The 12,302-nt window shown below is 40.3% G+C and overlaps 1 protein-coding gene across 1 annotated transcript; it reads right to left on the bottom strand.

The window, feature by feature from the left end:
- Positions 1–1,538: 1,538 nt before the first annotated feature.
- Positions 1,539–8,892, bottom strand: LOC124255943 (carbohydrate sulfotransferase 11-like). Its single transcript, XM_046689895.1, has 4 exons — positions 8,696–8,892; positions 6,668–6,805; positions 5,605–5,699; positions 1,539–4,236 (listed from the first exon to the last, which is right to left on the bottom strand). The coding sequence occupies exons 2-4, from the start codon at positions 6,798–6,800 to the stop codon at positions 3,097–3,099; spliced, it is 1,368 nt and encodes a 455-aa protein (XP_046545851.1). The 5' UTR covers positions 6,801–6,805; positions 8,696–8,892; the 3' UTR covers positions 1,539–3,096.
- Between the last annotated feature and the right edge of the window lie 3,410 nt (positions 8,893–12,302).

Raw genomic sequence — 12,302 nt, 5'->3', positions numbered from 1 at the left:
CTTCACCAAACTTGGCACATAGATAGATCTGGTGGTGTACTGGTGCCTTTTGGTAGTTTTGGAATTCTGAATAAAATATTTTTGACGTTTCCATGGCAACAAGTTTGACTTAGCCTGAAATTGTGGTAGTGCTCTTTTCCGGAGCAGAACTCTAAAACTGTTCACTATTTCTTCACCAAACTTGGCACATAGATAGATCTGGTGGTGTACTGGTGCCTTTTGGTAGTTTTGGAATTCTGAATAAAATATTTTTTTGGCGTTTCCATGGCAACAAGTTTGACTTAGCCTGAAATTGTGGTAGTGCTCTTTTCCGGAGCAGAACTCTAAAACTGTTCACTATTTCTTCACCAAACTTGGCACATAGATAGATCTGGTGGTGTACTGGTGCCTTTTGGTAGTTTTGGAATTCTGAATAAAATATTTTTGGCGTTTCCATGGCAACAAGTTTGACTTAGCCTGAAATTGTAGTAGTGCTCTTTTCCGGAGCAGAACTCTAAAACCGTTCACTATTTCTTCACCAAACTTGGCACATAGATTGGTCTAGTGGTGTACTGGTGCCTTTTGGTAGTTTTGGAATTTTGAATAAAATATTTTGGCATTTCCATGGCAACAAGTTTGACTGAAATTGGTGATAGTGCTGCTTTCTGAGCAGAACTTTAAAACCTTTCAATACTCTCCTTCCACTTTTCTATATACACACCTAAATATTTCTATATACACACCTAAATATTTGACATAATCATAACTCGTAGACATAATCATGAAGAGTATTTTGCCATTATGGGGATATTGATGACTTTGTCTTCTTGTTATTGTAGTGAAGATCTGTGTTTGAATGGGTCTTCAGTAGATCATGCATGTCTTATCCCATGAAGATCTGGGTTAAACTGTGTTTATCATTTCAGTCTTCATGGATCATTGATCGTGTCAGTACCTGAAATCCTATGGTGAACTTCCTGTCTGAGCTATGAAGAGTTGAAGTTGCTTAATCTCACTTGACCGTGATTTTGACAAGGTCCTGTCTTTAATCAACTGGAGAGCTGCATGTGATATTTTTGTTGTTTGGGGTTTTTTTTTGTGATGTGAAAGGTGTTTCACTGTATAGCATATTTGTTATTATGTTTTTCTATCTCATTTGAGCTGTTTGTGGATGTTTTATTCCAGTTGCTTCGGTTTATGGAACACTTTTGTTTCTCAAACGTGCTTGTTTGCTGTTGTGTCACGTGTCCAATGTTTAAAATTGTGGCTTTTAGTAATGAAAGTAGGTTTAGGTATCATTCCATAGTTTCATGGTTCCAGTATGATAACTTACCAATGAAAAATGCGGGGCATTACCTGCATTCAGTCTTTTCTATGTATCCCTTCTCCGGTTCGCCCTGATTTTGTCATTCTGGCATGAGAAAATGTAAAGTTTTCTCATTTTATTTTTCCCCTCTTCCGGACTCTTGCACATGGGTGATGAAAAATATTCCTACTCTTGATTTTTTTTTATCTTCATTTATTTGTTTCTGAACTATAAATTAATTTCAACACTATTACCCAGTGTTCTAAATCCGAGAATTTTGATAAAATATCTGAAACAATATATGAAAGAGACTTTATTCACCCAGCCTGGCTGTCTTACTGGTTGAAGTAGGTGACAAGAGACATAAAAGAACATGGATGGCCTTATGATTGGCTCCCGCTTTGAAAGATTTCTACAACAGGAAAAATATCTTACTCAATTTTATCATGTGGCCCTCAAACATGTTGTCAGCGTTCAAGTCAGTTCTTTAGATCAAAGCACACATGAACAACGCCATGTTAACTGTTAAAGGAACTATCTGAAAATGAATAGCGATACCTTAATTCTATCATTAGTATTTATTTACATAATTTGTTTCATTTACACGGTAATTTTGATTATGACTATGTGCTGTGACTGTTTTAATGTCATTCCCGTTGTATTCTATTCAATTTTCTATGAATACTAAAATGTTGAAATAAAGCTTGGAAGTGTATCAAGCATTTGTATTTCATATGTCCAATGCAGTCGCAGTTGTCGCAGCTGGCTGCGAGAGTTGTTCCCCCTGAGCAGCCAGGATCCGTTGGTTGTTGACCTATATTCCTGAGACCCGTCTTAGTCTCTGAGCCCTTTCATTACGGCTATGTTTGAAGAAGATATGATCGTCTTAGTGCTAAGATTGTTTTGTATAACGGGTCCAGGGTCCATTCAATATAGCTGTCTTAGTAGCCCTGTCACTATAACTATCGTAAGTCCTACACTTAACATAGACCTGTGACGGCCTTTGGGCATTGTGAAACACTAAGTGAAACTACATGAGAAACATCAGCAGCATCCGCAGCCTTCTTAGTGATTCATCTGCAGCAGGACTAATGAGATCATTCATCCTCTCCAGGCTCGACTCCTGCAATAGTGTTCTTGCAGGAGCATCTTCAGAGCAGATACATCGCCTACAGAGGCTCCAGCATACAGCTGCCAGGATTGTAACCAGATTATCAAAGCACTACCACATCAAACCGATTCTTAAGTCCCTGCACTCGCTCCCAGTCCAGACGAGAATCCAGTTCAAAGTCTTGACACTCACCTACCAATGTGTCAGTCGAACAGCACCAAGCTATCTTTGCGAATTGGTCAGCCAGAAGCCTCAGATCATGTTTGCAACACAATCTTGTCATTCCGCGAACAAAACTAAAATGTTCGATGTCGGTCATTCTCTAAGGTATCGGCACAACTCTGGAACGCTCTTGCACTTGAGTTGAAGACTTTACCATCATTGACCCAATTCAAACGTCAGCTCAAGACGTCCTTATTCAACTAGCACTTTGTGTCAAGCTGGAACGCTCTTCCAGTTGAGGTGAAGACTTTACCATCAGTGACCCAATTCAAACGTCAGCTCAAGACGTCCTTATTCAACTAGCACTTTGTGTTCCATCTGTGCTTCTCTGACATGTACTTTACACTCTCCCTGTCGCGCTTTGAGCATACATGTGTATGTAATTAAGCGCTATATAAGCAACCTTATTATTATTTTCTCCTATTTCTTTACTCTCTGATAGGCGATGTATTAATCCGTCATTTGTATTAGAAACGTTTCACCTCAAGATGTCATAATAATCATAATCTAAAGCAGACCTATCCTTCACCTCTTTCTCCATGGCGTCAAGATGAGGTCCTGCCATGTCATAGCCAAACAGATCGAAATCGAGGCTAAACAGATTCCTCAGCTTGTCTAGTGAGGACTTGGTTAACTGCCGATATGCCTGAATATACGCGGCAGTCCTACTCCCTCTGTCGCGTTTCTCGGACGTTTTGTACAATGTCACAACCACATCTGCGAAATCCTCCATAGCTATTGTTCTGCTCTGCTGTTCGGAAAGAGGAAACCGTTCTTTCAAATCCAAGATATTTGCAATTTTAAATCGCCTCCATACTCTTCGCAAAATGTCATGAAATGGCATATATCTCTCCAGATCTTCTTTGTACTGAAAAGCCTTCCCAGCTATATCCAGAATTGTATCAATCGTTGCCTCTTTTTTGAAATCTTTAAAAACCAGCCAGTCCGATGCATTTACTTTGCTGATGATGTGGAACACATCCGTTTTGAACGTCTCCATCTTCCCAATGACGTTATATTTGACATTACAAACGTCACATATACAGGAAATGGGTTTAAAATGACTATCAAGGTATTTGTCCTCCGTTGTTAAAACGTACTCAATAAATTCTGAAAATGTGACATCGTGTCCGTACCAATAGTTTTTCATTGGAGCACGGCGGATGTCATCAACAATGATTCTCCCAAGATTCCAGAATGACAAATTCGGCGTCAAGAATTTATCAATGTAGGCTGAAAATAATCTTTCAAATGGATCTCTGGTAAACATGAACTTTGTATATCTTTCGGAGATTATGCTTGTCAGGTCACTGCTTCCACCAGCAGCTTCCATGATGTTTTTTATCGCAACACGTCTTCCGCTAGAACACTGTTCATACAACAACTTGAACGGTGTTTTCAGCCCAATAGCGTGTAGCCGCAACACTTGCAAGGTTCGTTTCCAAAATGTGCATCCGACTTTGGGAACTAAACAGTACAGGAGTTTGTATTCCTCCGCGAACCAGGATCTGTGCATGAACGTTGTCATTGACAAAGATGAGCTGGATGTGTTACGGGATTCACAGACGCGTCGGACCTGTTCTTGGCGTTTTCTGTATACAGCTGGATCAGGAGATGTCTAAAACAAAGTATATGCTTTAAAAGTATTACAAAATCGTACATTAATGGCATTTGAGTTTGTTTGTTTGTTGTTTGACGGCTTGCCCAACCTTTTTAGCAACAATCATGGGTAGGCTCGGGCTTTTTTTTATAATGGTAGCACCGCACCTGTGAGCATCGACCCACGCAAATGGGATACGATGACATGTGTCAGCGAATCTGACCACCCGATCCCGCTAGTCGCCTTTTACGGGGGTTGCTGAAGACCAATTCTAACCCGGATCTTCACGGGTAAAGGGCATAAAGGGCATTGGATACGGGTGCCCAAGTAGTCGAATGTGCCGTAATTAGCTTTGCAGAGCTACATCTAAGACGTCAAAAACGTTAACCTGATGGTATTATCGTGGTTTTGGATCCCTGTTTGCTTCGATTGTGTTTGTAGATTTGTAAGCACAATCGTAGCATGCTCGTCTGCATGCTCGTTGATGTCCCCAGTGTAGTCTACAAGGAATACCTGCATCGCTGCTGGCCTTCTTCCCACACCGAGCTGACTCGTATAATGAATGGAATACTGATCAAACTCTCTCATTCAAACTAAACACACATAAGCCATGCATAATCCCAGCTACCTGCTTTGCAATACACGCAGCGAAATAGTTTCCAAATTTTGCTAGCCAGTCGGGCTAGCTATGCCTGAAAGTTACTAGCCAACAAAATAATTCACTAGCCCGAAATCTGAATGTAGAAACTAAGCAAAGGGTTACACAAAGGTACGCTGCTAATATGATGAACATAATCTTGCATGATTTAAAAGTGCATTATAACGTAACAAGTCGGTGAGAGTAATATATTTACAAAATGACCCCATGAAAATTCACTAGCCAGTCGGGCCAGTGACGTGGAGATTTACTGGCCCGACTGGATTTTTACTAGCCACGGGCTAGCGGGCCAGTGGCTATTTCGCACACTGAATACACGTGTTATCGATGCTGCTATTTAGTGTTTGTCTTAATGCTGTTTCCGGGGCGATGGGGTAACCTAGTAGTTAAAGCGCCCGGGTTCGATTCCCACATAGGTACAATGTGTGAAGCCCATTTCTCGTGTCCCCAGTCTTGATATTGCTAGAATATTGCTAAACACTCTTTAATGATGTTTATGAAACCAACAAGTACGGACATGGAGATTCGAACCTATGAATCACAGATCCTGACAGGGCTAATCGACGCAACGCAGTCTGCATGGTTAATTGCGTAGTGGCTCACAACGTCAGTCACTGGTTCAACAGCTATCATTTACGGACTGCCGCTGTGTAGTCGGCCTTGAACCAGAATCCAGACAAGTAAAGTATAAACATGCGACTCCCCAAACTCCCTCTGACCTTACTAACCTGGATCTTTTCTTTTGTCTTCAGCTCTTTGAACAGCAGTCTGTGCTGATTAATCACCATTTTACTCAACCGGGTAAATCGAGCTTTTGACGGGTCTAGAACAACAACGATACATGTTCTAAACAATAAAAGTTGAGTTTCAACATAAGACAATGATGGTACTGAAAAATTAGGTGATGTTTGAAACCCTATGATATGTGACATTCATTAAAGTATGGGATGAGATTCTGGATGGTTCTTTTGTCGACAGGTGTTTCATCGCTCACATTGAGCATATAACCTTGGTGAATTTCATAGCACGTATATGAGTCTTTATTTAACAAGAAACGATTCTGTTAATAATACAAAATCAAACAACAGGTCAAGTTTAGTTTGTAAACCATAATAGCCAGTGTCTTGGATGAAAAATACAGCCAACAAGCTTTGGAAACACCAGTGATGTAATTTGATTGTGACGCCATAACTGACAACGTAACAATGTTTTTCTCGCCATTTTGATGCAATTTCTTTCATTTCAATTTCTCACCTCCCGTGGCATCGAGTTTCGGTAGATTTAAGGGGTTTGTAGTGAAGAGGTAGTTTTTGCACAGAGTATACAAATTAAAAGGCTGTATGGTTTCGTCTAAAAATGTTTGATAACTGAAGTTCTAGTCACTTGATTATTTGCCGTCCTCCTGTAATTGACCGCTCAACAGATGGCCCTGGGCTTGTGTTGCATTAACGATGTCACCGATTCGTGCTGTTTACAGTTTTCGTGCGTTGATCATTGAATAGCTATCTGAGAAGTTATTGTATTATTTACAATAATTCACGTCCATAAGTAATAGTTTGCGTTTAGAGAGTTAAAAGATTTGCACAATTTGCGCAAAACCACCGGTTTCTACGTGTAATTCCATAAACGCGGCAAAAGTAGAAGTAAATTCTTAATTAATGTATTCATTAATCGGGCGTTCATGAATTATGTACGTGACATATTGCTGACTGCACCTAAACACATTCACTCAGTCACTCACATGTAGCTACGGCGAGTGTAAGTACGGCTGTTAGAGATATATCAACGTACTCTTTGGACGGATTACGACAACCAGGGCCAGCAGTCCAACAACGACAACGCTGGCAAATCGTAGCCGATTTCGTCTTGATTTGTGTATTCCGCATAGCTGTCGGCGACACCACTTCATTCTGCAATTGCACATCACATCTGAAAAATGAGATTAATACCTAGATAGTTAAAATATACATGTAAAACTTTCCTGATATATATAGTATGACTAGATATCATTGAGAATTTTAGGAATATGTTTAATTGGATTTCTAGTATAAACAACCTTGACCAGCTATCAAGTGCTTGGTTTCATTCAAGAGAGACAACTCCGTTAATCCTTTTTCATTAGTTTGTGAAGAGTTATCCCCTTTGTCTACTTGCTAGCAGACGACATTTTCAGTGATCCTCAGTATGGATGATTTAGAGAATGGGAAGTTGATTTTAGAGTATTATAACAAGGATATCAGATAAGCTAAAGTGATTTCAAGTAGAACAGGCATCCCTTTGTCCACTGTTTATCGTGTTTTAAAAAATATTGCAAATGGATATGGCATTGAGCACCAGGGAGGCGCAGGTAGGCCCAGAAAATTGACTGTCGGTGACAGGAGGCGGCTTGGTATTCTTGTTTCTAAAAACAAACTCCTTTGTTTGTTTTTAGAAAACTTAAGGCTGGATATGATTGATAGAGGGACAGTGGCTGCCTGTAAGGAGACAATTATAACTGAGCTGCATGCAATGGGTTGGCAGAAAAGTCTAGGAGTTCCATCACCGATCATGAAACCTGAACAAAAGGAGCGAAGGTTGAACTGGTACTTACAGCATAGAAATTTTAACTGGGACAATGTGATTTTCTCAGATGAAAGTTCTGTGTGGCTGTTTCCTAATACACTAAAATTCTGGACCAAACAAGCTGAAAAACCTTTGTATCAGCGCCCAAAGTACAGTCCGAAATTTAACGTGTGGGGTGGCATATCTGTGTTAGGGGCAATGCCCCTCTGTGTATTTGAAGGGAATATGAACAGTGAGCGGTACACAGATATTCTCGAGGGACATTTATTTCCATCTGCTCATGTGCTCTATGGAAATGTTTTGATTTTCCAGCAGGACAACGACCCAAAACATCGTTCAAAGCATTCACAGGCCGGGTTTCGGACCCAAAATATGACATTATTAGATTGGCCAAGCTATAGCCCTGACCTAAATCCAATAGAAAATGTTTGGGGACTTATGAAGGAAAGTGTCAAATCTGACAAATATTGCTGAAATGAAAGAAGAGGTGGTCCGATATTGGGACAGCATGGAACACGACTTTCTAACTTCTTTGATTAGTAGTATGCCCCACTGCATTGAAGCCTGCATTGCTGCCCATGGTAACTTGACAAAATACTAACTGTTCACCTGTCTTTGAATCTGGAGTTATGTTCTGCTAATATTCACATTTAATACGTGAGTAATGAGTGAAATATTTTTTAAAAATTACAATCTTTAATTCTCAATAATTTCTGGTTGTACTGTATGTATACTGCAGCTGTAACAATTGCTAAGGCGTAACGCTTCAACGCCAACGTGCATAGTAGTATAGGGCACACGTCCATGGGTGAATGTAAGCTGTTTCACTCTTCAATGTAATACACTCGCGTTTTATATTGTGCAGTCATATGTTCATTATCTTCTATAACATATTTCAGAATCGTTTTGCAAATACATTACATATCTAACTGAAATGAATAACAGTCCATGTGGCATAATGACATATGTAAGTGGTATACACTGACGGGGAAATCAGGTATAAAATCAGTAAATATCAGAATCCCGGATGGGACTCAACCCAAAATAGTACTAGAATTTGTACTTTACTAAGAAAGCGTAATCCCAAATATAACACATGTTATATTTGACCACTTTCTAAAATGGCATTGTGTAATCACAGTAAATAAAGCGTATTGTATATTTGCTTATATCGACTATCATGTTTGTTGGCACCAGCAATTGTATTAGAATGTGCTAGTTCTAGTTTCTAGGGACGTGATCTAATCTGTGACTTACCACAAGACGTAGTGTTGCCCGTCAAGACTGTCGGCGTTTTATGTAGCCCTCATGCACGAAAGAATGAGGTTTTAGACGAAATGCTAACTGTCTGGCATATTGGTGACTACTGAGGTGACGCCAGCTGGTTCTTAAGAGAGCCCCCAGCTTGTTGAAGTCAATTCACCGAAGTAAATAGAGAAATCAATTAATCAATGTTGTAACATGTTGTGTAAAGTACAGCCTGTGAAAGAAAACAAGTACCACTTTATGTTATTGAAGTCTGTTGACGGTTTACTATACGACCTTTTAATACAGCTGAATATATTTTGCTTTTGTTTAATTGCTTGTTTGGCTTTGTGGTAGATGTTTTTGAACATCATAGGCGGATCCAGAGGGGGGATGTAGGGGGTGCGCACCTCCCCTTTTGTGCTGAAAGTTTGTTAAATGACCATTGAAACTCCCCACACACCCCTTTCTCAAAAAGCTGTATCCGCCCCTGAACATGCAAGGTATGTGTGTGCTTGCGCCGCGTTTTTACCTGAAAGGGATGTTCTAACAAATCGATATGTCGCAATCATTATGCAACAGTTGTCGATCATTGTTATGTTGTGACTCAGCGAACTGGTCGAAGTCCATGTGACATGTGACGGTAGTGGGGGGCATGGCCGCATATACCAAGCAGCTGAATTCAGATCAATTGTGGTGGAAAATATATCGAAGTCTGAGGGAGTTGGGTTAATGTCGTTTTGAATAGTATTCCGGACGTTAAGCGTGTCTGCTAAATGTGGGAGGAAAACCCGGCGTGTTGAAGGTCTAGCACGTTTTCCATTTTTCAGAGACACCCGAGTACGAGACAAAGCGAAAAACATAATTGGAGCGAACTGGGATTCAAACCCACCATAGTTCGCTAGCGTACCCAAGGGACATAACTCTGCAACACGAATTGTGATGCCTTATTTAGACGACTGGGCCACCCGTGGATATCGAAGAGTGAGTGAGTGAGTGAGTATGGTTTTACGCCGCTTTTAGCAATATTCCAGCAATATCACGGCGGAGGACACCAGAAATGGGCTTCACACATTGCACCCATGTGGGGAATCGAACCCGGGTCTTCAGCGTGTCGAGCGGACGCTTTAACCATTAGGCTACCCAACCGCCCCTGGATATCGAAGAAGGTGGCCATCAAAATAATTCAGGCAGGTGTATTATCTTTAAAAAATGTCGATCCTGCAAAGTGAGGTTTCATAGGCGTTCGCGATGCCAGCTTTGAAAATAAAGTCCCATATTTATTCTTTCGAAGTGAAAGTAAGGAAGCCAAACAAACAACTGTACTATACAATGGCTTCACTTGGGTGGCTTATGTTCGCAACATCAGTAAAGATATAAAAAAGCCAATCGATTACTATGTACTCGGTTTCATGACTTCTTTGAGTGGCATGTTTAGAAGTTGGAGAATGGTGAGGAATAAAGAAGTTGTACATCCATAAACTTTTGTCCTTATATGACTCTATGGTTTTCGCAGAAAGATCAGTGTTTATTGGAAGGGGTCGAGTGGTCAGGCTCGCTGACTTGCTTAATGCCTGTTATCGTATCCCAGTAAAGAGAGCAATCATAATCATAATTCGTAATGTGTAAAGGCGGCCGTCCATACAAGAAGCGCGCAAGCAGCGCTGCGCGTCACGTCATTTCCGAAAAAATCGCCACAAATTTTTCAAGTTTATGCCACTCCATTCAAGCAGCGCGTCGGCGTCAAAACTTTTGAATCGCAAAAACAGCGATTTTTGCTGCTTGACGTGCTGACGCACTGGGGAATCTCCCTCTTCCGCTTGTCTTGGATATACACGTGCTTTGTTCAAAATGTTGTTATTTCAGACGTATACGATGCCAAGAACACAAATAAATGAGGAATTATTGATCACTGAGGTACACAAACATCCCTGCCTCTATGGTATTGACAGCAGACATTATAAAGATGCAGAAATGTCAAATAATGCATGGACAGCAATCAGCCAAGCATGCGAGTCAACAGGTAATATCATGTTATATTGACAACAATTGAAACAAACTACACCAAAATTTTGAACTCGTGAACATTTTCAAAAGCAGGCACCCATTTATAATTGTCAATATATGACTGGAGTGTTTTGTACGGAAGGTGAACAGAAATACCTGCAAAAGTTGTCACGCGTTTGCATGGCGTCTGTTCCAGGGTGATTACCAATTCCACCAACATCGACCAGCGCTTGAGTTCTCTCTTCAGATAATGATTGGGGTGTGTCTGCAGTACAAATATATGCAGGACACATGATGCCAGTGTTATCTTTTTGATACTCTCAACCTTCAGGTTGTTCTTTCTGTGGAATATGCGCCATCTGTTTGCAAGAATGCCAAACGCATATTCTACTACTCTTCTGGCTCTAGAAAGACAATAGTTGAAAATGCGTTTGCTCTCAAGTAGATCTTTTCCTAGATACAGTCTCATGATGTGTCTTTTGAGCGGAAAGGTTTTAATTTCAGTTCCATTTTTGTATGGATAGACGCGGTAACGCGCTGCTCGAAAAGAGGCACAAAACAAACGCGCCGACGCTGCTTGCGCGCTTCCTGTATGGACGGCCGCCTAAGTCTACCTCCCTGCGTGTTTTCGTGGTATTTCTATTTTTTGGCATATCCGAACGATGCCATGGATTTCAACGTAGCTGAGCTCCTTGCAGCGGTAGAAGGTTCGCTGTTCTGATAATGTGCACAGTGCATCGCAGAACGCTGAGCTCATATCCGACATTTAGCAACAACCTCCCAATTTGTTGGTGTGTGATGTGGTCTTGTTCCAAGGGTGTCGATGGCATATCCAGTTCAGTCAGAGCTGTTTACCATCACCTTGAACCCCAACTGTCTCAAAGATGTATGGAATACCAACCCCTTACAAATACCCCTCATCGAAGTGGTCAAGCCTGGAGCTTATGTGGAAGGGGTGCTGCGAGTAACGGTCTCTGAATCACTACGATGCAATGGTAATCACTGGTACATATTTTGCTGGTCCCACTCCATAATCACTTTATATCTGCCATGAACTCGTCAGCTACTAAACTGTATTGATTAGAAACAGCGTTACCAGCTGTTATTGGGGTGCATGGTGTGACTGATAGATTACACATGAGGGACATTGAAAGTTACACAAGATACTACCTTATATGCCACTGTGAATGAGGGACATTCCGAAAGTGTGTAACATATTCTTCGTTATACATCATAGTATATATAAGGTACACTGTAACATATTCTTTGTTATACATCATAGTATATAAAGGTACAGTGTAACATTCTTTGTTATAAATCATAGTATATATAAGGTACAGTGTAACACATATCTTTGTTATAAATCATAGTATATATATAAGGTACAGTGTAACATTCTTTGTTATAACTCATAGTATATATAAGGTACAGTGTAACATATTCTTTGTTATAACTCATAGTATATATAAGGTACAGTATAACATGTTCTTTGTGATAACTCAGTATATAAAAGGTACAGTGTAACATTTTTTGTTATACATCATAGTATAGAAAAGGTACAGTGTAACATTTTTTGTTATACATCATAGTATAGAAAAGGTACAGTGTAACA

This window comes from Haliotis rubra, unplaced genomic scaffold (genome assembly GCF_003918875.1).
Source record: "Haliotis rubra isolate DU_JTF1 unplaced genomic scaffold, ASM391887v1 Scf613, whole genome shotgun sequence".
In the NCBI taxonomy this organism is placed as follows: domain Eukaryota; kingdom Metazoa; phylum Mollusca; class Gastropoda; order Lepetellida; family Haliotidae; genus Haliotis; species Haliotis rubra.
Note: the sequence above shows the minus strand (reverse complement) of the source record. Positions and strands in the feature narration are given on the sequence as shown.